The sequence below is a fragment of the Crinia signifera genome, chromosome 1 (assembly GCF_055691185.1).
Source record: "Crinia signifera chromosome 1, ASM5569118v1, whole genome shotgun sequence".
Taxonomy (NCBI): domain Eukaryota; kingdom Metazoa; phylum Chordata; class Amphibia; order Anura; family Myobatrachidae; genus Crinia; species Crinia signifera.
The window spans coordinates 101248334-101274413 of record NC_139217.1 but is presented as its reverse complement, the minus strand read 5'-3'; the positions used below and the strand labels follow the sequence as shown (position 1 = coordinate 101274413).

Here is a 26080-nt window from a genome sequence, read left to right as displayed (position 1 = left end):
CTCACAAGAGGCTGATCAACAAAATAAAGAATTTGTACATGGGTTTAAAAACTGGCTGTTTGACAACGAACAGAGAGTGGCAATAAATGGTGCCTTTTCAAACTGGATTCCAGTACTAAGAGGGGTACCCCAGGGTTAGGTGTTAGAATCACTTTTATTTAACTTATTTATTAACGACATTGATAATGGGATATCAAGCAAAGTTTCCATCTTTGCGGATGATACTTAATTGTGCAGAGTGATTAAAACAGGACAGGATGTATCTATGCTACAGAGGGATTTAAACAACCTGGGGGAGTGGGCAGATAAATGAAAAATGCAAGTCAGTGTTGACAAATGTAAAATTATGCATCTTGGGAAAAATAATCTCTAGCTATAATCTTAATGGGGTAGAGTTAGGAACGTCAGAAATAAAAAAGGACCTAGGAGTGCAATTAATTATAAACTTGGAACAGTAATCAATGCCAAGCAGCAGAAAATAAGGCCAATAGGATACTAGTTTGTATTTAAGGGGTATAGAATCAAGGGATGGCACTGTTATTGGGCCACTTTTTAAAGCAGTTGTTAGGCCTCATCTTGAGTTTTACGTTCTGGGCCCCTCACTACAAAAAAAAAAAAGCTTGAACTGGAAAAGGTTCAGCATAGGGCACCTAAACTATTAAAAGGGATGGGGAATATGGTTTTATGAAGACAGATTAGCCAATCTAGGAATGTTTCCACTCGAAAAAAGACGTTTAAGATTAGACATGCTCAACCTGTATAAATATATTAAGGGCCCCTGTTGTGTGCCGTGGCTGTTACTTCCCTCCTGGAGGGAGAAGCCATAAAGTAAACTGTGTTATAGTCTTGAAAAAAAATCATCAATTTTTATGGTTTTAAAATGTATTAAAATTGATTGAAAAATGACCTCTAGTAAATAATATTTATCACTTAGTTACATTTTTACAAGAAAATGGAATCAATAGTGTTTTATAGACAGTAGTGATGGGTCCTGTCTCTGTGTGTTGTGACAATAGTATATATCTAGCACTATATTTTGTAAACTTAGCTGACAGCAGCAGTTGTCAGCTACTGTAGATCTGACAGGTATTAGAACTTAATGTGTACCAGTCAGCCCTTCACACAGACATCCACCAGTGACACACTCTTTTGCCAGCTGCTGAAATGTCTATCACATTTATTTTTATTTATTCAAAATTAAAATATTTAGAAGGCTCTTCTGACGCTGTATTTCTAGCTAACATTTTGTAACTTTCATGGTAATAATTTGAATGCATGTTGTCAGCAGCATTCATTTCTCTTTCCTGTGTAACACAGTTCTCTGAGATCAATTATTTTGGGGGGGGGTTCCGCACATATTGACTCTAGGTACAGTGAATTTTGACTGCCAACATACTGCTCAGTTAGAGGAATGCACAGTTCTGGTCTGTTATGGCCATGTAAAAAATCTGCTATTATATTATGGAAAATAATATTATTACTATAAAATATAAATACAATAGAAACATACAGGATACATTATATATAATGCATATATTCATACATACACACAGGATACTACGCACTTGCCATTCCCAGGTTGTGGTGCAGTGGCCTGCTCTAATAAAGAAACAGGGGGGTCATCGTGATGTTCGTTATATTAAAAGCATTGCCACCTGCTCTATCCAGTGCAGGGTCATTTCAATTGTTCACAGATATTTATATAGCACACATATGAAATGACACAAACATAATACAAAAACAACAGAAAATATGCCTGATTCTAACATATGAGACCACAATTCAAACCAAGACCCAAATGAGTCCTCAAACATCCAACACTGTAGCTGTGGCAACCAATCTGTTTTTAGCATTATTAATAATGATTGCCATCCAAAGGTCGGTTGTCATGGATCCAGAGAAAGAGGAACGATAGTTTCAGTTGTACATAGAATTGTTTGCTTTATCATCCACTGGCTAGTATATCAGAGGATACTACTTAACATTTTTAACATGCAAAATGGGGTTAATTCTTTAAGTGCCAATGTTGCTATGAGAGATGTGCAAATAATCGTTAAAAATTCCAGGGCCGTAGTCAAGGAATATGAATCACTGTAGTTATTGCCGGCAAATGATTTAAAATCAATTAATTGAAGCTTAGTTAAATTCTGTGCCCTTAAAAAAACAGATGCTGTGAGCGAGGCTGGCATTTTTAGTGGATATTTTGCATATCTTTCACAGCAACATCGGCACTCAAAAGGGATAATAATGTTAATAAATGTTACTAATATAATTTGTTCCGTACTATGTGGTATTGTACACAATCTGTTTTTCGCCCCAAATGATTCTTATACCTCTCACCTCAATCCTATACTAATTAAGAGATAATATAGATTGTCTAGGCTTTGAAAGAAAAAGGTAAAAGTATGAACAGAGGGATGTCCTTAAGTGGTAATCGGTACACATCTGAACTTTTTAGGTGCCCGCACACGCACCGATCCCGGCGGTGCGATGCTATGCGATGGGGTGCGCGCTCCCGCGGCACCTCATCGCACAGTACAAAAAGTATGTGCTGCACATACTTTTTGTACTAGCTTTTTCTAGCATAGCATTGCATCGCATGCACATCGTATGCACAAGGCATACGATGCGATGCTGTGTGCTCATAGGCGTGCGCAGCCCATTTTATTAGTGGGTGCACAATTGGACACATCACTGCCTACTGGGCATCAATGACGTTGCGGGGTCCCGGCAGGCGAATGTCCCTGCGCTTGGAGATGATGTCACCCTCCTCCACCAGGTGGGACGCCAGTGTAAAGGGGACAAATACCAAAAACCCAGGTGCAACCCGCCATTTTGGTGGTATCAGTGACTGATGCAGCAGCTCATGGCCACAGCACCACAGTAAAGAGCCATTTATTTTACTTTAATATTTTATCATACCTCCCAACATGACTTGGCTTGGCGTAGTGCCTGGCTGCCTGTGACTGAGGTGGAGTTCCCGACGCGGTGGCCGGCGTGCTGGCTCTGAAATTCAGGTGGGAATCACGGGAGTGATGCGGGCAGAAGGGCCAGAGTGCAAGCAGGAGGGCGTGCGCGATGTCAGGGATGTGCACTGTGATCGCGTCACCGTGCACAGTGACGTTTATAGGGGCGGGGGTTGACCTCAGTGGAGCCAGAAGCACCGCTGGTCCACCGCAGCGATGCCACGGCGATGATCTGTATTGTTGCCGTGTGGGCTGGAGGTCAGCGGCGGCAGGAAGTTAATGCAGTCCTGTCCGCCGCTGGCCGGTAACCGGGTGCGGCGCTGCTGCGGGCCGGGAATCAACATTTTAGCGTGCAATCGTGTGGGGTGCCTGCGGTGATTAGGAGGTGCCTGTGCACCCCCCGTGCGCACGCCTATGTGTGTGCTAGTTAAGCCCACAACGCACACCGGGATCGGTGCATGTGTGGGCACCTTTAGACCTTTTCTCTATGAGATCCCTCAGGGGATATCCAAGGGGCAAGTATATGAGGCCACAAAGCATCATAAATGCCTTGCCCACATAGTGGTGGCACACTTTCCCAGAATTCTGCTAGACATTCTGGTAAAGAAGGCGAGAATTGCAGCATGTTGAACTTTGCAGTTTCCAAACTTGCTGAAACTTGTTTGCTTTAATTGGATGATTCCAAAATCATGAAGTTGGTTTGCACATTATCCTAACTATACAGCCAAATATTGTATATAATATAATATTGAGTGCACATTAATATCTCTCTCACATGTATGGATGGAAATGTTGCTGTTGTCTTACCTGGGCCATGGTCTTTACCTTCTCAATTTCTGCTAGCCAGCCTTCATTCTAATTCTGTGAAGTCATATTGTGCATGCTGATCGGATGCTACTAATCACTTATTCTTCATTCTGTACAATGGTTAAAGTCTAACTTCCAAATCTGCAGGCTGCAAATAGGTCAGGTTCTAAATAATCTCCTATTTTATGTTTTGTACATAGGTTAAATTCTATAAGTCTCCTGTTTTGAATTCACTACAGAGGTAAATTTCTACTAAGCTCCTATTCTGCATTCTGTACATAGGTCAAGTTCTACTAAGATTCTATGTGCATGCTATGAATACTGTAGGTTACATTATTCTAATCCCATATTCTGCATGCTGTAACTTATTTCTGTTCCATAGATTCTACTAGTAGGATCTATACACAGGGTTCTAGAGGAAAATAGAGTGTGGACTGTAGTAACGGATGGAAAGCTACACTTCCTGTCAACTTGAGTGATATTGGCCTTACCCTACTGTTGTCAAGTGGTCAACACACAACCTTGGAGCGACCTCTTTGGGAAAACTCTTATACTTGAGTCTTGAGTAGGTAAAATAACAAAAGTATTAGGTGGATTTCTTGGACTGCAGAGGTAAACTGCTTAGCATTTCTCCTTTATTCTGAACAGCACAGAACTACAGCATGCAGTGAGAAATAAAAAAGACCATAGGGCCCAGGAGATCTGGTAATGGAGGCAATGGAGACGCCAGCCTCTGGGCTCCAAGCCCTGAAGGGGCATCTGGATGTACAGAAGCACCTGTGTAGTTCACAATGGGATACAAGTGTGATTGCTGCTCTTACAACAGAGTTGTGCAGAACACATTGCAAATGTATTTGGATCTGTTCCAGGAGCTCTGCTTACACCTGCAATTGGGGTTGCAAAGGAAGGGCAAGTACAACAAATATTTATCACATAACCCCTGTAATATCTTTAAGGGATACTTACATTTTAAAGTTAGACCCCTCCTAAAATATCAGGTTTTGGAGGATCTCCCACAAAATGTGTACAGTATAATAAATATACCTTTGAAACCTAAATAAAACATGTGAATGACTTGCTCTACCTTCACCGGGAAGACAAAAAAAAACAGGATCCACTCATACAGTAGCTCACACTGGCTGAGATTTTGCATTTAGAATGTAAACTCTCACGAGCAGGGCCCTCTCTCCTCATGTGCCTTTCTTAGAATTTATAAACCTCTGCCACCCTGATAATTGCTTCAGTGTCCTGTCCCCTGGTGCAACTATCCATATTAACCATGTACTTGTCCTAAAATGTCTTGTAATGTAATCCGTTATGTGTTTTTGCTCGTGACTTTTCTCTGTAAAGCACTGTGGAATTTGTGTGCTCTATATAAGAACCTGTTAATAAATAAATAATAAATAGAGGGTAGTGAGACTTCACATAGTACAATTTCATCTTAACCCAGTAGCAAATGGACATGGTGGTGTGCAAGGGGGGTTGTAAGAGCAAAGATGAAGCTGGAGCTGAGAACGAAGTTTAGAGGAATGTATCAAGCAAGTAGATTGCATGGCTCATCCTAGAGGCGAGGCCTACTCACAGCAGTGGTGATACTAGAGGGGTTGTGCAGGCCGCACCCAGGTGTCACCTGCTGAGGGATGACCCCAAAGCATTGACTCCTGCTCAGTGACAAGAGATGGGTCTACTGGCTACTGTCGCAGTGTAGGAGGCAGCACTGCAGCCACAGAAGTCTCTGTGGGAAGCACACATCTCCCAGACCCAAATACGGATGAAAGCAGGGGGTCCAGGCTGCAAGGCCATACCTTTGAGGACACACACTGTACCCACAAGGTCATGTCCATTTTCACTGATGGGTGCTCCTTCGGCATACAATGAACAAGCTCTTCGCACTTGGTGTCAACTGGCCCACGATAACTGCTCACACACTGTAAGGGCTGCAGCTACGTGGAGGACTGTGAAGATTGAGGTGAAATGGTCAGAAAGGGGTTTATTTCTGTGCTGATTCTATTAATGGTAACCCAAGAGGGTCGCATTGCACCCTATATCCCATTGACTTACCTCTCAAATGTTTGATGTAAATGCTCACTTGCACCCCTCCTTGTTCCAATGACTGTAGTTAGTCTTGGTCTCTGGGGACCAGGGCTAGAGGCAGAAAGCAAGAAGGGTTCTGGGGTGGGGTGTAAGCTGGCTGAAAATGTTCTGCCTGAGCTTCAGGGACCAGCACAGGCAAAGTCAAGGTGGAAGGGTGCTGGGGCTTAGGCCCCAGGGACCAGCACTAGAAGAAGTAATCTGGAAGGATACTGGGGTTAGGTGCTGTCTGACTGCAGATGCTGTGTGGCTTAGGCCCCAGGGACCAGCACTAGAGGAGGCAATCTGGAAGGGTACTGTGGTTAGGTGCTGGCTGACTGCAGATGCTATGGAGCTTGGGTTCTGGGGACAGACAGGCACTGGAGACAGTAAGCTGGAAGATTGCTGGGGTGAGGTGAAAACTGGCTTCAGATGCAGTGATGCATGGGCTAGTTGTTGTTTGGAGTTACCAGGTGCTTCCTTATGGTCTAAGTGTCCATTATCTGCCACCTGGCGCCGTGGTACACAAAATGAATGTGTCATTAACTAATGGAACATCAGGTCTTCTCTTCACAAACAGCAAAACTGGGATCTCTTCTGGACTCTCACATGGGGGCATTTCACACCACATGTGGTTTCCAACCACTTACCTATGCCATCCTCTCCCAAGTCTCACACCTCCCATCCTGCTTCTAGTGTACCCCATGCTGCTATTTCTGCTGCCTTTCCGCTGCAATCTCTCCTGCTGCTCTCATATACTGCTGTCTTTTTCATAAGGGGCTAATATCAATTTGCTTGTTCTCTACAATGTTCTCTATCTCTTGCTCTTCATAGCTGAACCCACACGCTGTTCCATTATGCCAGGGACTGTGGAGACTGTCCACGGTCCCAGGCTTGGTTTCTCTGTCCTGGACACACTTCTAGCCTGTATGTTCCCTTCTCCTTTAGCTCGCCCTCTGTCTGCCCACTGTGCTTTTCCTTTGTTCTCAAACCACTTCCTGTTCTCAGAAAAAAACATGCATCCGGTTCTATCCCTATACATGTGGCCGGATCTGGAAGAACTAGTTTGGGGGCCATAAACCCAGACTCACTGATAAGGCTCAAATGGCTTTGGAAGTTGTTTCACTAAATTAACTCCTACAATGCCTGCAGCTCAGCTCTAGGCTAGGATGCCACACATTGGTCAAACAAAAAGAAAATCCAAAATTACAATTGCAGAACATATTGTATATACAACATCAACTGAGGAATAATCACACACAGTATGTCAAAACAGTATTTGACAAAAACAACAAAAGTCTGTTGCGACTGAAATTCCTGGTAATAGAGAAAATATCAAGAAACTGGAGGCGATATCAGCACAAATCTTAAAAATAATGAGAACAAATGGATCTTTGCACACTTCTGGTTTAAATATAGACATTTAACGCAATGCATCCATGGCATAATTAACATAAAACACAATCAAAAGTGACACCTATATTTTATGTTAAGTATGTATGTTAGATTTTCCTGAAGGACATGTGCATGCCACCAAAACAAGAAACCCTGGTCCCGGACTTCTAGTTCTGGTTTTAATAATACAGGCTAAAAGCAGGGAAAATGTTTGTCACTGAATCCTTTGCATGAAATGCGTTGGCGTAGGGTCCTGGGGATTACATCTGCCTCATCAGGAACCCACCTAGCAAGGCCAGCAGCCATGCCATGTCATCAGAGCAGCCCGGTGGGAGTCACCGGCAGATCAGGCATATTGGGAGAAAAATAATGAAGGAGACACAAACATCCGTTTAATCAATTTTTTCTTTAGAGGAGTCACTTATTTTATGTTGTCACTTCATATTTAAATTGATCACACTAGCGCTTGTTTTTATTCATTATTATAAAATCCTATGCTATATACCTACTATTTTGGACTTCCACTTTAGGGAGGTAAGGTTTATTCCTTTACAGTAGTTCTGGAATATTGTAAAAAAATATTTTTTCTCAACTGTAGTCATTAAAATTACATTTATTGTATAAATTAGGTAGTAATACAGTAGAGCATATATCGCAGTCCAAAAATAGTTTCACAAGATAAGATTGTCAGCAATTTCCTAAAGGATCACATGTAGGAGCTAATCCATAAATGTCAGTTCTGCAGTTGATTTTCCTTTCAGTGCTATCAAAACACAATAAGCCAATCATTAGTGGCTGCACATAAAACTTTATAGTCATTTTCATTAAACAGTTGCAAGAAAGTATGTGAATTTGGAATGACCTGGATTTCTGCATAAATTGGTCATAAACTGTGTTCTTATCTTCATCTACTGTAAGTCACAACAATAGACACAGTCTGCTAAAACTAATACACAATATGCTCTCATGTTTTTGTATTGAACACACCATGTAAACATTCACAGTTCAGAACGGACAAATTATTGGAACCCTTGGGTTTAATAACTGGTTGACCCTCCTTTGGCAGCAATAACCTAAATGAAACATTTCCTATAGTTGCTGGAATTTTTGGTACCTCTGTAACCGGGACACGCAGATAAACTTGGTGCTGTCCCGGCACTCCTTCTGGCTCGGCTCCTGCTGTTATTATGAAAAATCTCCCTCACAAAATGTCCGCCCCCTTAGAGCAGACTGTTTTTTTGGATGCTAGAGGAGGCTGCCATCTGCTAAGCTCGACCTCCATTACCACATAGAAAGATGAGAGTCTGCATAGTAATCCTCAGAGTGTCATAATCATATGCCTCGTTAGTGTCCTTTATTGATTTTAAGCTGGGAAAGTCTCTAATTGGTATACTGTAATAATGTCAATGGACACAAATATTTGAAGGTTAACTGGTTAACTGGGCACTTCAATTAGTGTGCCATAATGTGTCCAACACCTGAGTAGTGATAATATGTCTACAGATCCTTTGAGACAATCAGCAGCAGCGTCCCGATATACTTACTCCCAGCAACAGCAGGGGAGTTGAATGGTGTCTGTCCCTCAGGTCCCAGCCTGCTGGATCCAGATAATGACACATGTTGTTCACAGTGCGATGATGGATTGGGGAGAGCAGGCAACTCCTGCGGCTCTGTTAAAAGTGGAAGGAGGGAGGGTGCCTGGATTCTATTGAAGGTGTAAAGAGCTGGCTTGTGAATACGGATACTAGAATAATGTGCTGTGCGACCACCTCAACGCATTTCTCCACTCTCGGTTGTAGCGGTTTCCTCAGGAGTTTAATTTGTTTTTAAGACTCATGTGGTATTTAACAGACCAAGTGACCAATCCAATTTTGCTTAGCTTAATTGGTTTCAATTGGCAACCAGACATTGCTGGAATAAGTTAATCATCATGAACAGTGTTGTTTCACTTCCAACAAACAATTAACAATATATTATCATAATTTTGTGCCTGATAGTTACATTTTCTTTGTACAGTATGTGTATGTTATTTTAATATTGTCTGCTGATACATCTATGTTGATATACTGTGTCTAGTATACTGTCTTAAACCGTAATGGGGCATACACACATTGAGATTTGTGCTTAGCAATGTGTGTTAAGCAATTTAGTTTAGGTCAGGGGTTCCCAAACTTTTTGAAATCACGGCACCCTGGAGTATCAGAATTATTTTCGTGGCACCCCTAGGCCAAAAGTTTCTTATTGATTACTTAAAAAAATATATAAATTGTGTTTATATGTGATCTTTAAGTCCAGTTATGTTGTGAGGGACAGTATTCACTCTGGGTTGTTCACATATTTTATGATTGGAAGCCACAAGCACTGATTTTCCCTTTTACATTGACCATAAATAAAATGAATTAGGCCTAGACCACCATCCCAGGGCACCCCTGCAAGTGCTCTGAGGCACCCCAGGGTGCCACGGCACACAGTTTGGGAACCACTGGTTTAGGTGATTTTACGGTGTCTAGATCGCCCACACACTCATAGTGACGTGTGCAAAGTGATCTGTGCTAACCACTGTGTTTTCTATGCACCTGCCAGACAATCTGACTAGATATTTATTGCATGCACCAAATGTCACTGGGGACTGCGCATTGCCATCGCTATGGGGTTTACACACGGAGTGATTTGTGTTTAATTTATAAGCATCATTAAAACACAAGCATTTTTTATTTTATATTTTCTAGTCTTATGTAGACAGTGTCGGACTGGGGCATTAAGGGCCCACCAGGGAAATGTAGCTGCAGGGGCCCACTGAAGGGGTGTGGTCAACCACTGGTAGGTGTGGTCATCAATGTGAGCAGTGGCGTCACTTGGGTTGGTGTCACCCGGTGTAGGAATTTCCGCAAGACGGAATGCTTGTGTGCGGTGGAGGCGTGCTGAAAAATTAGGGGTGTGGCCTATCATAAGGGTGCTGGCTCTTGATTGGCTGCCGGCACGATCTCTAATTGTCTCACGGTCCCGCAGCCAATCAGGAGCCGGCCTGCAAGCTCTGATTGGCTGATGGCACGGACAGGGACAAAATTATAGACATAGAGTGAAGGGGAAGGACTAGGAGATATGTGCCCTGTGCTGAGCGCCCTCCTTCCCTCCCCTCTGAAGCGGTGGCGGCGGATAGTGAGGGTAGCCACATGCAAAAGAGGGCATGGCTACGAATCGGTAGGGCCCACCGGGGATTTCCCCGGCTCACCGCCCGGCCAGTCCGACCCTGTATGTAGATATTTTCATACCACTATTATGTACTTTGCAAGGTAAAATAGGCACAAATGGCCAATTAACTTAGACCGGTGGAATTGCAAGGCCGGACACGTTTTTCTTAATTCTACAGACATGTAATAGATATAGTATTTCACAGTGAAATTAAAAAAGAACACAGCAATTACAAACCTTGGTAGAACATTGCAATTACAAAGTCCTGTGTGATGTAATGTCTGGAATAGATAATAAGTCCATTTTATATGTGCCTTAGCTGGCTGATATTCATAGGCCGTAACACTTAGATAATTGAATCCCTTAATCAGTCATGTCCAACCTTGGCCCTCCAGATGTTATAAAACTACACATCCCAGCATGCCTTGCAAAAGTTTTAGCATTCCCTAATAGCCAGGCCTGATGGAACTTGTAGTTTCACAACAGCTGGAGGGCCAAGGTTGGACATGCCTGCCTTAGATCATTCCTTCAGCTTGCTTCCACTTTGGAGTAGATATTCATATCACACCATGGAGGGAGATAAAGGGCCCGATTCAGACTTGCTCACCAGGCAGCGTAAATTCGGAGCCTAGCGAGCAGGTTATCACACCCATGAAATGCCGGGTGCCCACCCCGAAATACCACCTGCGAAATACCACTATGTGATATGCTCAGTCAATGCTCTCATTAACGATATATCCCTTGAACTCCCTGGAGCTCCAGAATGAACTGTATAGTGCATACACACAGACCTTTACAAACAATAAAGATACCAGTATGTTGTTTGCTTAACCCAGGCATGTCCAAACTATGGCCCTCCAGCTAGTTTTACAACAGCTGTAGGGCCACAGTTTGGACTTGCCTGCCTTAACCAGTAACCATCTTGTTAAATGAAAATATCCGTATCTTTCATCATGTTCACACTGCATACACGCTGACCGATATTAATGATATAGTGAGTACACACTAGATGATACGCACAATATCATTAACGCGCATACCTGTATTATGAGAAATGATTTTAACTGACATTTTACAGGCTGTTTGAAAAATGACAGAAGCTGATTGGTTGGTACATAGTATCTCTCCACTTTATCAAAGGTATGATAATACACCCTGATTCCTGTTAGATGGTGGCTTCTGCAGTTAAAGTGATAGTCATTATTCGAACCAACGAAAAACTCTATTACTGATATTTGATATTCCCTAATATTAACCTTAAGACTGGTAAAAAAAAACATTTCTTAGATAAACTATAAGAACATGGATACCTGTATTGTTATAGCATCACCGTATGCATGAAATGGGGTAGAAGCAATCGGAGCTGCTCAGGATAGGATAACCGTCCTACACCATACTGTAGTTGAAACCTATACCGGATTTGTTTCTGGGTGATACAGACAAAAGCTGGGAGATGATGTGGACAGGACTCTATGATGCACAGAAGTTGATTTGTATAATTATTGATTGACTCTTCATACTTTTCTAGTAAAAAGATGGGAGACTCTTATATGTATATTGGAACATGGTAGAATGAGGGAAGCATGGACACCACACATGGTGAACACACATTTGGTACCAACCTATGAGCCAAACAAGGGGCTAAATGTAAAAGACTCTGAGTTTCGGAGATGTGGAATTTAATGCAATAATTATTTACAAGGTAAATCCTATCTGATTGCTGCTTTCAAAATAATGGGAACTCTGAGGCTATTGCATTTAGCCATGGTGGCACATTACATTTAGGAGGTTTTTCTGGTTGATTCGTTCACATGCAAATTTGCACGCAACATGTTTTTTTTTGCTCATTACCCATGCGCTTTGTCCGCAATTCGCATGTCCAGCTTTGATCACCCTTACACGCTCACAACCTTGTGAACAGAAATACGCTTGCGAACGAGCGATACCAATGTAGGCGTGATGTGGGTGTTTCTGTGGGCGTGGCCTGCAGGGGGCAGAAATGGCAAAAAACTGGGGCGTATACAAGGGTGTAGCCCACAAATGCTGGGTGGTGGCTTCGCTCAAGCTCAAAATCATTTGCAAGAAAAAAGTGACTCTCAAGCCTTGCAGGGCAACAGCTTAGCAGACCAGTGTTCACCACACCAATCAGCACGCACCATAGCTAAAACACATGCACCCAGGGCCAGTGCAAGGCATCGCAGCGCTCCATGTAGGGACAGGGGGGAGGTGCCCCGCTGCTCACCCGCTCAAGAGGGGGGGGGGGGGTGAGATGCTGGGCATGGGGGGGTGCAGGGTCCTCTGGGGTACCATCCAGGAGGGGGGGTGGTGGGTGCCACCCACTGATCACCGTGTTGGGGGGGTGGCAAACGGCGGACTCCATTCGTTTGCCGCGGTTAAAGTCCCAGGGGGGTTCGGTTGCCACCCACCAATAGCACCAAGGGGTGGGAGGGGGTGCGGCAATCAAATGGCATACCTGCTCCCTGACGCTGGGATGGGTAATGCCTTCTTCTTCTTCCTGCTCCTCGAACGGGATCATTCCTCCTGCAACGGGCAGCTGCTTGCTGCAGCTCAGTAACGCCCTCCAGTGGCTGCCGCCCTAGGCAAATGCATGAAGCTGCCTAGTGGTGGTGCCGGCCCTTTCATGCACCTGCATATAATACTCACCCATGCACCATACAATTTTCTCTCATTAACCAATTAACCTACCACATCTACTCAATGCAGGCACATGGTAAGTACACTATTGCACTTTAAACATTTCTACTTTTCATGCTTCATATGTTTATAAAATAAATTTCTTCTACACAATATAATGCCACGCTACCGCTCATTCACGCTGTTGAGTCCTGTTATCTAGTGATTTTTTCTTTACTCTGTGTACTAAGTTCTGGCTTTTATTCTCAGAATCAGCTTTATTATCTCTAAAAGCATTCCTGGTTTTGTTCTTATTAAATGAAAAGACGCATGTAATCCACTATACCACTTGCTCCCTACTGTACAGTATCTCATAAATATGACTTCCATATGGTCTACGTGGCTGTGCTGCCATTCACAATAATACAATAATTGTCTATACTTGCTGCAGGAGCAATTCAATATACCCGAAAAAGCAGATGTCCCCAAGTACCATAACACTGCTATGAAAGAATCAGTGTTACTTACCCCTTCCGATCTGACCCAATGCGCTTGTGTAACCTGAGATCATGCATGTGCCCAGCCACTGATTTCGCAGTGTGGAGGGGGTGGACAGATCTGCACAAATCCCTATTTGCAACCCTAGATCAGGGCTTTGTGAATCAATGCTATCTGAAGATGACATTGGTTCCTGCAAGCAGACTCAGTTTTCAGAGTTTGCTGTATATTAGGCAGCCCTGTTAGGTCCCTAATAATGTATGGACCCAATGGACCCAGTAATAAAAAATGTACATAAACCAGTGAAAAGACATATGGAAACCATCAATTTTTAAAAGAGTAAAGGCCCATAAGAGATTATGTTTTGACCCAAGTCACTGTACCTGGAGAATTTCATTCAAACCAAGAGCCAGCATATACCAGTTTGAACACCATTTTTAAGTGCATATGTGCAGGTGCCTTTCTGTACATGTGCAAAGTTGCGAGCGGGCATGGCGAGCTACATGTGGGGCGGCGGTGGTGGGAACAGCCCATGGGAGCGCCCAGGGCTTTCCCATGAAAACGCTGGGCATTTCCATGCAAATCGCCCCGTGATGCGGGTTTGGGAGGTGGGCAGCTGACGTCAGCGGATGTCAGCTGCCCGTCCAGTTCCCGCACAGGGCGCTCACAGATTAGAGACACCATAGGGGTGTCTCAGATCTGTGAGCACTGGAGAAATCATTCGATGGTCGCCGACTATCGAATGATTTCTCCCCCACACCCAAGGCCGCGAATGGATCATTATGCAAATCATACATTCGCAGCCGTGCAGAGAATTGAGGTGTGAGAGGGGGGATAGTCATCCCTGCAGGTGGTGGTTAGTCCACACGCAACACATCGACACTTGAAGAAGTGCATCTAAAGCAATTGTTCCTCAAGTACCCCCATCAGTTTATGTTTTCCATGTCACCAAACTCGCAAAGGAAATAATTAGCTCCACCTGTAGGTCTTTTAAAATGTGCCAGCGATGAGTACACCTGTGCACCTGACGGATAAGGCGATCTTAAAAACATGAACTGTTTGGGGTACTGGATGACCGAGGTTGTGAACCACATATCTAAATTATTGTTTACTACATGTATCGTTGTTTTGACAGCATACCTGTAGAAGCTATCTACTCTTCTATCTTTTTTCTACTGATCAAATCTAAGAATGCATTTTGAATCTATGTGATTTATCTTTTTTTCTTATCAGTCATCCTTAATGGCTCCTTTAGAAAAGTCACTTTACAACATTCAATTCACATTTCTATTTGAAACATAAGTTCATAATAAGTTGCCAAGACTTATGAGTAATAGTCGGCCATTTTCTGGGAGTGTCAGGGAAAACTCAGGAGAATTCAGGCATTTGAAGAAAAGTTGCATGACGTCACCTCAGTCCCTAAGTTATTGCATTGGTTGAGTAGGTCCTGCGCTACTCATACATGAGAAAAATCATTATATGGTGAGTGAATTGTGAATGGAATAGCAAGCCTGCAATATTTGTGCAAGTTTTTCACAAGTCGTGCACATCCATTCACAAACTTGCACAGGGCTGGGGAGCGAATACCTTATTTCAGGGCTCTGCAAATCAGCAGCACAGCGATCTCAGGTCTGAATAACCCCCAATAGGATTAATTCAGTAATTCCAGCAATTTCCCAAAAATCGCAATTGCACATATTTGGAAACTGAGCATGCATATATGCACCAGTGCGCATGCGCAAGCACTTAAACTGTGGTTGCATTGCAACCTCAGTTCAAGTAGTGCCGGAGGATGGCCACAATGTGTCAAGAGGTGGCAACGGGCAGGTTGGACTGTTGCATGGACAGCAACACAGCGTTTTCAGGAAACAGTCTGTACAATGCAGGTGTGCCAGGGGGCGATGTAGTGGCTTCATGACATCAAAGGCAGCAGCTGTGGCCAGAAGCATGTCTAGCCCATGCCTGCAGTTAGGTTGTACTGCCAGGGGGAAGCCAGTAATGTGTGAGCCTTGCCGTGTGCTGGGAGGCCCCCCACAGCTTGCCACTGGGAGATGCAATGTATGAGCCTTGCCCTGTGCTGTGAGGCCCCCCGCAACCTGCCACCAACAGATGTAATGTGTGAGCCTTGCCCTTTGCTGGGAGGCTACCCGCAGTCTGCCACCAGGATACTGTATATTGTTTTACAAAACTTTGCAAAATTACAACTCATGTTGAATTATGCCCGATAAACAAAACAGGGCAGGAATACCATAGGCATGTGCACATTGAGTGTTAGGTGTACACAGGCACCCCCTAATGCTCTGCCCACCCTTATGCTAGCAATACCAGCAATAACTTTTACCAAAAGCTTTTGCTTTTTAAAACAGTATTCCATTAAAAGAAGCACCCATCAATCAATTATTTGTGTTTTGCATTGTTAATTGTACTAGACCATTGTCATATAACTACATACAGAGGCAGAACTCTGGGAGGCAATGGAGTCATCTGCCGCCGGGCTTCTGCTCCCAAAGGGGCTCCTCTCCCTGGAAGTTTAAATCAGTTATTTAAAAGCCAACGATATTGCTTCTGTGGCTGCAATGTATATGTATATATATTGCAGCCACAGAAGCAATATCTATCGATCGATCTATCTATATGCTGAACAGAATATATATATTTTATATAAGGTTATATAGAGTTGTGTGTGTACATATGTGTGTGTGTGTGTGTGTGGGGGGGGCACCAATATATATCTTGCCTCCGGGCAACTGGAACGAACTTACGCCACTGACTACATACATGTACCTGCATCATCCATATATGTTTTTATATTTTATTTTCATGTACTGTTACACAGAGTAATTAGAAGATTAAAACTGAAATAGGCAGGAGATTATAGTTTGGTTGAGAGATGTTTTATATTGTAGTGAGTGCAAATAGAGGATGGTAGACAAGCCTGATTGACTGTGTTAGACACACCCAATGGGCGATGTTAGACATGCCCAGGGGTGCAAGTGCGGCGGCACGGGGTGGTACGGCGTACCGCTTTATCATAAAGTGCTGGTACCCCGTACCGCCATTAGAAACACGGCGAGCGCTGACACTGCGCATGCGCCGGAATGCGCCTTCACATCATGGCACCGGCGCGTCCTAATGTTGTGTGCCGCGTCGGCGCTTAAACTCTGCAGAGGACGAGTTGGCGGGCACCTGCGGGAGTTCACTGATGCAGCAAACAGGAGGGGGAGGCCAGCCAGGGCAAGTCGGAGTCAGCCTGTCAGCCCGTGTTAGGAGACCTGCGGAGACAGTGACGGTCGGAGTGGGTATGCTAATACTGAGCTCACATTAAATGACTGTCTGTAATGTAACTGAAGTGTTTTTAAGGCGCTGCTAAGCCCATTTGCTTCAGATGCAAAATTGTTGAGTGGGCTTGAGCCTCAACAATTTTGCATCTGAACCAAAAGGCCTCAGCATGTATGCTTTGATTGTTTGGAATGAATGAGAAGAAGATGGAATGGGTGTTGTGTGTTTTGCAGACTAAAGTTGAAAGATACAGTTTACAGTGGTGGTGATTAATATTTTATTTATAATTTGGAGCACGTGGAACAATGGGACTAACTAATGGTAATTATCCTAGATGATGATACTAGTGGCTACTTTCAAAGTACCAACTAGTATCCTCATCTAGGAAGTACCATTATTAGTCCCCATGTTCCACGTGATATGACCCACACCTCCAAATTATAAACTAATAAAATATTAATCACCACTGTAATCTGTATCTTTCAACTTTTATTCTGCAAACACACAACACCAGGGGTGCAAGTATGGCGGTACTCCCCCCAAGTCCTTAATGCGCATGCGCGCATATGTAAGTGGCAGGGGGTGTGGCCTCCGACACCCAGCCACAACTGATTCCCTTCGGAGGGGAGCTCATCGCGCGTCTCTCTTTCCCCTCCCTGTGTCACTGTGACTGGGCTGTCAGTCAGTCAGAACTCGCGGGACGGAGCCAGCCCGTGAGATATGATTGGCTGACGGCCCAGTCACACAGTGAAGCCGGGGAAAGAGACGCGTGATGCGCTCCCCTCCCCTCCGAAGGGAAGCGGGCGACTGGAGGGGGGAGAGGAGACCTCAGAGACCATGCTCTGGGGGCATATGTGTGGTACATACTGTGGGGGCATATTTGGCACTGGGGGCATGTGTGGCACGGGGGCATACTTAGCACTGTGGGGGCATATGCGTGGCACGGGGGGGGCATATCTGGCTCTGGGGGCATATGTGTGGCACTGCGGTGGCATATCTGGCTCTGGGGACATACCTAGCACTGGGGGCATATGTGTGTGGCACTGTGGGGGCATACTTAGCACTGTGGGGGTATATATGTTTGGCACTGTGGGGGTATATGATATCTGCCACTGTGGGGGCATATGTGTGGCACTGTGAGGGCATATTAGTAATGGGCATCAGTTGTGCGGCAGCAACGCAATGGGCATTATGGCATGGGTATTATATGTATTGGGTGTGTGACGCCTAACAGGCATTACTGTGTAATTTTCGGCGCGCTATATCCCTGTTTGTAGTTTATCTGGCTCCTACATTTTGTGTGCAGGATGCAATGCACAAGCCCAACCAGAAATGTCATTGTGTTTTAAAATTTAGTCATGTAGCCACTCCCCCTCGTGTCATATGACCACGCCCCTAACCAGGCCCATTTTTCGGCACAGTACCACTAAGACATTTTTTCTACTTGCACCACTGGGCATGCCCAATAGGTGGTGCTAGGCACATTCCTTTGACAGTGCACCCCTTAATAAAATGCTGCGGATGCCTAGGAGGGATACTACTGTATATCCACTTCTAATAAATTCAGATGATTTATAATTTGTTCATACTGTATTAGAAAATAGCAGGTTCGTATTTACTTGGTAATTAATGCCAAATTAGCGCAAGTTTATATTTGTACAGATTTTTCTTATTGCCTATACAAAATCCATATCAGCTATATAGCCAGTAAGATGCTATATTGAAATACAAGTAAATATGGTTAATCTTCACATCTCTAGTTCTTATGAGATAAATACATACAGGTCTATATATTATTTCATTAAATTTGCTATGTCTAACATGATGATGTAATTTCCAACTGTGGATGTCTGAGTACAGATGTAAACTCAATTATCATCCTGATTATAATTGTTTTCACACTTCATTGACTACATATATTGCTTGCCCTGATGGAATGGTCATTTGTGTCATTTTCTCAGAATGAATAAAACGGTTATGCTTTAGTTCATATTTACCGGTAAGAAACACAATAAAGCATCATTGTGACAGCAATAAGTAGGAGAACTACTGTACAGTATAAGAACAATAACCAAATCAGAGAAAGAGTAGTGTTCAGCCAAAATATTTACTGTAGTACGGTGGTTCCCAAACTTTTTTTATATCACGGCACCCAAGAGTATCAGAATATTTTTCACGGCACCCCTAGGTGCAAAGTTTGTTATCAAGAATTTCAGAAAAACAATATTAAATTAAATATATTGTGCTTATATGTCATGCTTTGGTCCAGTTATGTGGTGAGACAAATTATTAACTTCTGCTTATCCAGATATTTTCTAATTGGAAGCCACAAGCACTGTTTTTGCCTATTTCATGGACCACAAACAATTTTAATTGGTTCTGGACCACCACCCTGAGGCACCCCTGCAAGTACTCCGAGGCACCCCAGGGAGCCACGGCACACAGTTTGGGAACCACTGCTGTAGTATATGATTACTTATTTGGAGAATTAAAATAGTACTTTATTATAGGTAAGATCTAGACAACTTACTGACTGATGAAAATCCTGGATAAGCTTGTGCACTGTGGACTGTATGTAGTTACATTATTATTATTATTATTATTATTATTATTATTATTATTATTATTATTATTATTATTATTGTTTATTTATATGGTGCCACAAGGGTTCAGCAGCACCTGATAATACATATTGGGACAACACAAATTAGGACAAGTACACAGTAAATAAAGACAGTTGTAGCAGGGGACAGGACACTGACACAATTATCAGGGTGGCAGATATATAGTCTAAGAAAAGCGCACGAGGGGAGAGGGCCCTGCTTGTAACAGCCTACATTCTAAAGGGGAGAGGCAGACTATGGTGACACAGAAGGGATTGAAGTGAGCATCTCATTATGTTTCACTATAAAGCAGTGGTCAAAGTGAACATGTAGTGTATACAACTATATCTCTACCATTGTTGATTCTGCCACTAATTGCTACAGTTGCTTTGGTAGTATAGTGTACTGTACATAATACTTGCCTACTTTCCTGTAATGGCAAGGAGACTCCTGAAACTTAGGTGATACTCCCTTCCCTCCCAGAAAGGTAGTCAAGGCTCAATCTCCCCACCCCACTGGTCTACACATGTCCCCGCTCACTCACACAAAATGGGGGTAATGCGGACATTGCATAGAACGGGGCAGAGCCGCAATGAAGCCTTATCCATTTTTTCAGACCCCTGTCCACTGTTACAACTATAACTATGCATAATGAGTTCACACTGCCAATGCACAAGAGACAAAGGGATACAAGTGGATCCCTCTTTGCACACCAAGGGCCAAATGTAATAGGGTGTGAGAATAAAAAAGTGAGAGATTTTGGATTTTTGGATTTTTTTTTTTTACATGGATTTTTTTTAAAGTGGCAATCAATTACATGGCAAAATCAACCTGGTTTTGCAGTGTAAATAATTGGTGCTTTTAAAAAATGGAAAAATCTCTCACTCCCTATTACAGTTGGCCCCAGATCTCTTGTCCACAAGAAGGAATGGGGCTCAGAGAATCAACACCATCTGACTTTCACGCTTTCAGTTTTGGAGTTTGATAATGTCCTTAATGGGATATAAATGGTAAGTAGTATATTTCATGTATTACCCATGGAGCATGCAGGAGGATTTCTGAGTACCCAGAAAAAAAGTAATGGTATATATACCCTGAAATCCCAAAAGAGGGAAAGACAGCACTCACCAGTCTTCTCATTAAAATGTATAAAGTCCACAGTTTAACACAATCGATAGCCTGCCGACGTTTCGGTCCTGGTGCGGACCTTTGTCAAGGCAATGGCAATATAAGCAGCAGTAATAAAAAGCAAACCAACAATGGGGTAGGGGTGCTGGGACAAGGGCCACCTTATCCCAGTACCCCTACCCCATTGTCAAACCACCATACTACGTATACATGACGGTATCAGACTGGGACTGATTACATTAGGTGCATGTGGTTAAATTGGAAGACCCAGGACTCAAACTTGTCCGTACTACTGCTCTTGGGAAAGAATCTTCAATGATGACTACTTTCTTGACACAAGTGGTGCCCTAAGGAACCTAGCAGCAAGGAGTTTCAGTGCTGTATTGGGCACCTATTAAAGGATTCCCCATGTGAAATAATTGTGCATAACATTCTAGTATCAGCTCCTTTGTGAAAGAGCATGAAGCCGGCGTTTATCCATTTGTGTTGGATCATTGTACTCTTCCTCTAGGTAGCTGTTCTGGATCTCCATCCCTACTTTGCCCAACCAATTGAACGGAAAGTTTGATGGTGAGCTTCTGTAGGATTAGCAGTATGATATCCCACATGCCCTTTAGCAATATAATGCTACAAAAATGCATCAGAGCCACCCTGGTGTAGTAAGCGACCAAGTGCTGGGCCAAGTTTTGGATTAGTACTGTATATCTGCTGACAAAGATCATGCTGCATGAGGTCCATGATGGCATACAGTTGCAGAAGACATATCTAATTATATTCTGTATATAGAGTTTCATAAATGTATTTTCCTTGCATGCTGTTCCGTGCTTAACAATGTTACACTGTCTAACACACAGACACACAGAGGATTTACATGATCTTGTATGCAACTGGTGGTGGAAACCTTTCCCCTGTGGTCATCTTTGGTGATCCACTTCAACCTACACCCACAATCCCACAAAAGTAGATGCATAATATTTATGAGAAATACAGGCCAAACTTAATGTGTGCGCACCCGGTTATTAACTAGGGGCATACAGTATTTGTGTACTGAAATGTTCAATGAGGATCATAAAGGACTTCCTACGACATATACATATGCAACCTTTTTTCTTTCTTTCAATATCCTACATTACATAGAGCACACATACATTCATGCATACATAAACATAAACATTGAGAAACTGATGCAGAGTTCAAAAAAGTTAGTGAACTACAGTATATTTGCTCTGTAATCAAGTATACACTAGAATGTGTGACAGGTTTGTCCACACCTCACTTGCATCTCCATTTGAAACAGAAGGGATCTAACTGAGCTTTTTATGGGGCATTGGCAAGTAGGCCAAGTGTGATGAGGACATGTCAGAGGAGCATGAACCAAGGCTGGGGCTCATGCAAGATCTGCTGATGTGTGATAATGGTGATAATGATGATGACTGGTATCAAACAAAGTGTGTGGACAGAGGTGGGGCAGTTTTCATTCCACTCACCATTGGCTCCCTCATTGTCTGACTGCACAAGCACAATAGCTCAATCAATATTGTGACATAAAGAGTGGTGACCAAAAAGGCCAGAATGAGCTCTAGTGCCATAAACAATCCAATTGGCCATGTCCATAAAGTCTGCCACCATTTTTTGTACAGTAATCGGCGGCGGCGGGGTCCCTGCAGTGAATAGAGAATAACTAGCGCTATGCGGCGGCGCGGGAAGCGCTTCTGGGTTTGAAAACACTTGAAACACGCTGATTGGCTGAGATTCAGCCAATCAGCGTGCGGCAAGTGTTTTCAAAATCAGAAGCGCTTCCCGCGCCGCCGCATAGCGCTAATTATTCTCTATTTACTGCAGGGACCCCACCGCCGCCACCGACAGCAGCTTTATACACAGTGACAGCGCCGCAGGTAACCCCGCGGCACGGACACCCCTGCCAGCTCCAGCACTGCAGGGACACCGACGCCGCCAGTTTTATAATACAGGTACCACCCCCCACCCCCCCAGGCACCGGGGCGCCCCCACCCCGATTCGCATCGGCCCTGGGTATGAAAAGCTTGGTTGGACGCGTAACGCTGCGCTCGCCACGCTTTGGGTTGCCGTGGATAGTGGGGGTTTGAAAAGGTGCTACAAAACCCCTAACCCTGTAGGCAGGGTTGCTGTACCCTGCCGTAATAGCTACTCAGACGCAGGAGCGTATCATTGCTGGAGCGTCTGAGACAATCCTGTGTGTCAAACAGATGGAGCGCCTCTCCACCGGCGCCATCATGATCCCCTCTTCGCCAAAGAGAGGGGATCATGCTAGCGCCGGCGGTGTGAGAAATCCGCTGAGTAGGCTTGCCAGGGACGCCGGGGACTGAGATGCAGTTCCCGGCAACAGTATGGTAGTTACTTGTGTATTTTCACGGCGGCAACCTACGCTGATAACCTAGCCAGGGACGCTTAAGCGGCCACGGGAACTCTACGCTACTTCCGACTAACTACACTAACTATGCTGGCCGCGGGAACACTACGCTGTTTCTGACAGGAACGGTACGTGACGGCGTAACTGTCGCCGTATAAGTACACAAGTACCCAAAACATTAGCAAAAAGTTTCCTGTCTATAAAATGTCCTGTCTATAAAATGTTTAAGTTAGTTTTATTGTATTACCCCGTACAGAATCCATATCGGCACACATGGTATAAGACACACAGGACAGGACAAAAGTCAGTCCATTCACTTTCTCCCTGTTGCAATGACCGTATCTGTGTGGAGAAACCAATGTTCTACTAGTACCTTGTCAAAAGTATCTAAAGTCCTACACTATACACCCTCTGTATATTATATTCTGCTAGATTATCTATCTTTTACACTTCCTGCAAACTTTTAGACTGTTGCATTTAATGATCCATAAACTATCTACCTACACCAATAAGTACTATAAAAACATGAAAATGATGTTAAATACTATTCAATTACAGCATACTATACAATATGTAACAAAGTATACAGCATTATCCAGATAAACAAATCAGTATACTGTAGATATTATAATTGTATTTCTAAAGATTACAGGTATAAAGCAATAAATGTTCTTTTTATGTCAATTAATATAAAAACTTATTTTATTAGGGAGTTTATTTCATTTTGAAGTTTTATTGTCACTGGTTAAAGCATTTATGAATTCCTTACTCATAGAGAAATAGAATGCAAGCATGTTTGACTCTATCTATCTATCTATCTATCTATCTATCTATCTATCTATCTATCTATCTGTCTGTCTGTCTGTCTGTCTGTCTGTCTGTCTGTGACATATGTTACCAGATTCTTAAGAATTGAAAATATTTATCTACATAAATATTAATCCATTTTGAATTTAGTACCCTGTGGATATGTGCAGAATAATGACATGAAAAGTATGGCTTTGGACTTAAAGCTCTTTATGACCTTGAATCGGTATTATCATTTTATCCCTGGTAGAAAATTAGATTATAAGACCATTGTTACTTTACTTCATGTCACATTAGTTATTCACAAGCATTGCGACATAAAATTCTAAAGTAAAAAAACTAACCTGAAATATACATGTTAGGGCTTCCCAATACACACATTCCATGAACAAACAAGGGAGCACTGAGGTATACTACAACAATAAATAGCACCAATCTTAAAAATATCTAATTCAAAACCAGAACAATGATTGCATTTGTATGCATTTTTTTTTCTGGAAGATCATAGAAAAACATACACAGCATTCAAGACTAAAATGGCAAAGTGGGCAACTGGAAGCAGGCACACCATACACAGTTGTGGCCATGTACACTGGGATTTGCAAAGTCTGAGTACAAACTGGGTTTACAGTCATGTCAGTCACGTGAAAGTGATCTACTCTAATGGAACCAAAGTGACCTTTTTTTTTTTTTTTTTTTTTTAATCATGGTCAAGGTATTGATTTACAATTATCTTGAAGGGACATTTTTCAGCCACATGGAAATATCAGCTTGAGTGTCAATTTCGTTTTTCAAACTGGCAATAAATCTCTCTCTCTCTCTCTCTCTCTCTCTCTCTCTCTCTCTCTCTCTCTCTCTCTCTCTCTCTTTTTCTCTCTGTATTAGTATCATCAGTGATAGGAATACTGGAAAAGCAGTGGTGAGCTGGGAATGTGTAGGTATGTGTGCGTTTTGAAAAATCATTATATATTTTAATTACCTTGCAGCTCAAATAACCAACCTATTAAATAACTGTGGCAATAAATATTATGGGGACATTAAACCAGTTGTGTGATTGATAGGAGTTTGACTTTACTAGTCATATCAGCAACTTGATGAACTTGTTAGTTTAAATCTTATACACTCTAAAAACTGCATCTGATTTTTCCCAATGTGTTGCATAAAATATATCTTCCGCAGATAAGAGATGCATTACTATTTAGAAACATGAATGCAATGTTATGGCAAGCTACTAATTTATATACCATTTAAATTACTTGTGTCCATTCTTTACTTAAACAAAAGCCACGTTTACTGTACCTACGATATATTAAAGCCATTCACATGCATGCTACCTACAGTTTCATAGCATTACATAAACAAGAATGCTTGCTACTAAGATTGACGTCCTGACATACCTTAAGAGGAGTGCAGCTTCCCAAAAGTAAAATCCCGAGACAGCTGTTAAGATGCACCTGGTCCGGGCCATTGTTTCTTGCGATGGGCTGTGAAATTAAAATCATCAAGTGATGGATGCTGTAGCAAGTAGCGGAAAGATTCAGCACCTAGGACAGCTCCGCCCGGAGGTCTCTGTAATCCCAGCGAAGAAGCTTCACCCTAGCACTGTAGTGCAACGAAACTAGGGGAGCTTGTCAGAATGGAGAATATAGCGAATGCATGTGGCAAAAAAAATCAATTATATCCAATGTAAAATGCTGGAAATCAGAAATGAAGTGCAGAGTCCACTTCAAGCGGCTGCATTCCTATACACTGAGCTCTGTGCCCAGGCTCTGGTATAGGAGGCTGGATTGTGGCCAGGGGCTGGACACCCAGGCGTGCCTGACAACAGCCAATGAACATGATCATTCATTGCATGGAAGAAAAGGGAGCAGTAATAGCCGCTTCCATAATGCTGGTACATACATACAGTACACGTGGTTCCAGCTAATGATATGCAATCGTTAAAGTTCTCCTACGTGGTTTGCACGCTGTAGTACTATGGAGTAGCTGCTTATTGTATACGATTAGTATATACTGTATTATAGATTTGGTGTCCAATCTCCTCCCTAGCCTGTTACAGGCAACAGCATATATAAATCCTTTGAAAATATTTAGCTCTCCCTATGTGTGTGTTTCCTTTTCCTTTTTACATAGGTGGTAGATAAGAATCAGTACATTATTATTTGAAACTACCAGCTGCTGTTCAGGGCTACCTCGTCTGAGTCCCACACTGATCACACAACAGATCTATGCATCAGTAGGAGACAATAAAAGGAGGGGGATGTCGTGGACATCAGTGACAGGTTCATCCCTGGTTTTGCCTTATCCATCCT

At 43.0% G+C, this 26080-nt stretch overlaps 1 protein-coding gene across 1 annotated transcript in view; it reads right to left on the bottom strand.

Moving 5' to 3' along the window:
• The window catches only part of GLRA3 (glycine receptor alpha 3), a 176324-nt gene extending 150649 nt beyond the window's left edge, over positions 1–25675 (bottom strand). Inside the window, exon 1 of the mRNA XM_083170822.1 lies at positions 25166–25675. Within this exon, the coding sequence (XP_083026948.1) occupies positions 25166–25236 (71 nt within the window). The 5' untranslated portion in view covers positions 25237–25675. The remainder of the gene's footprint in view (positions 1–25165) is intronic.
• Between the last annotated feature and the right edge of the window lie 405 nt (positions 25676–26080).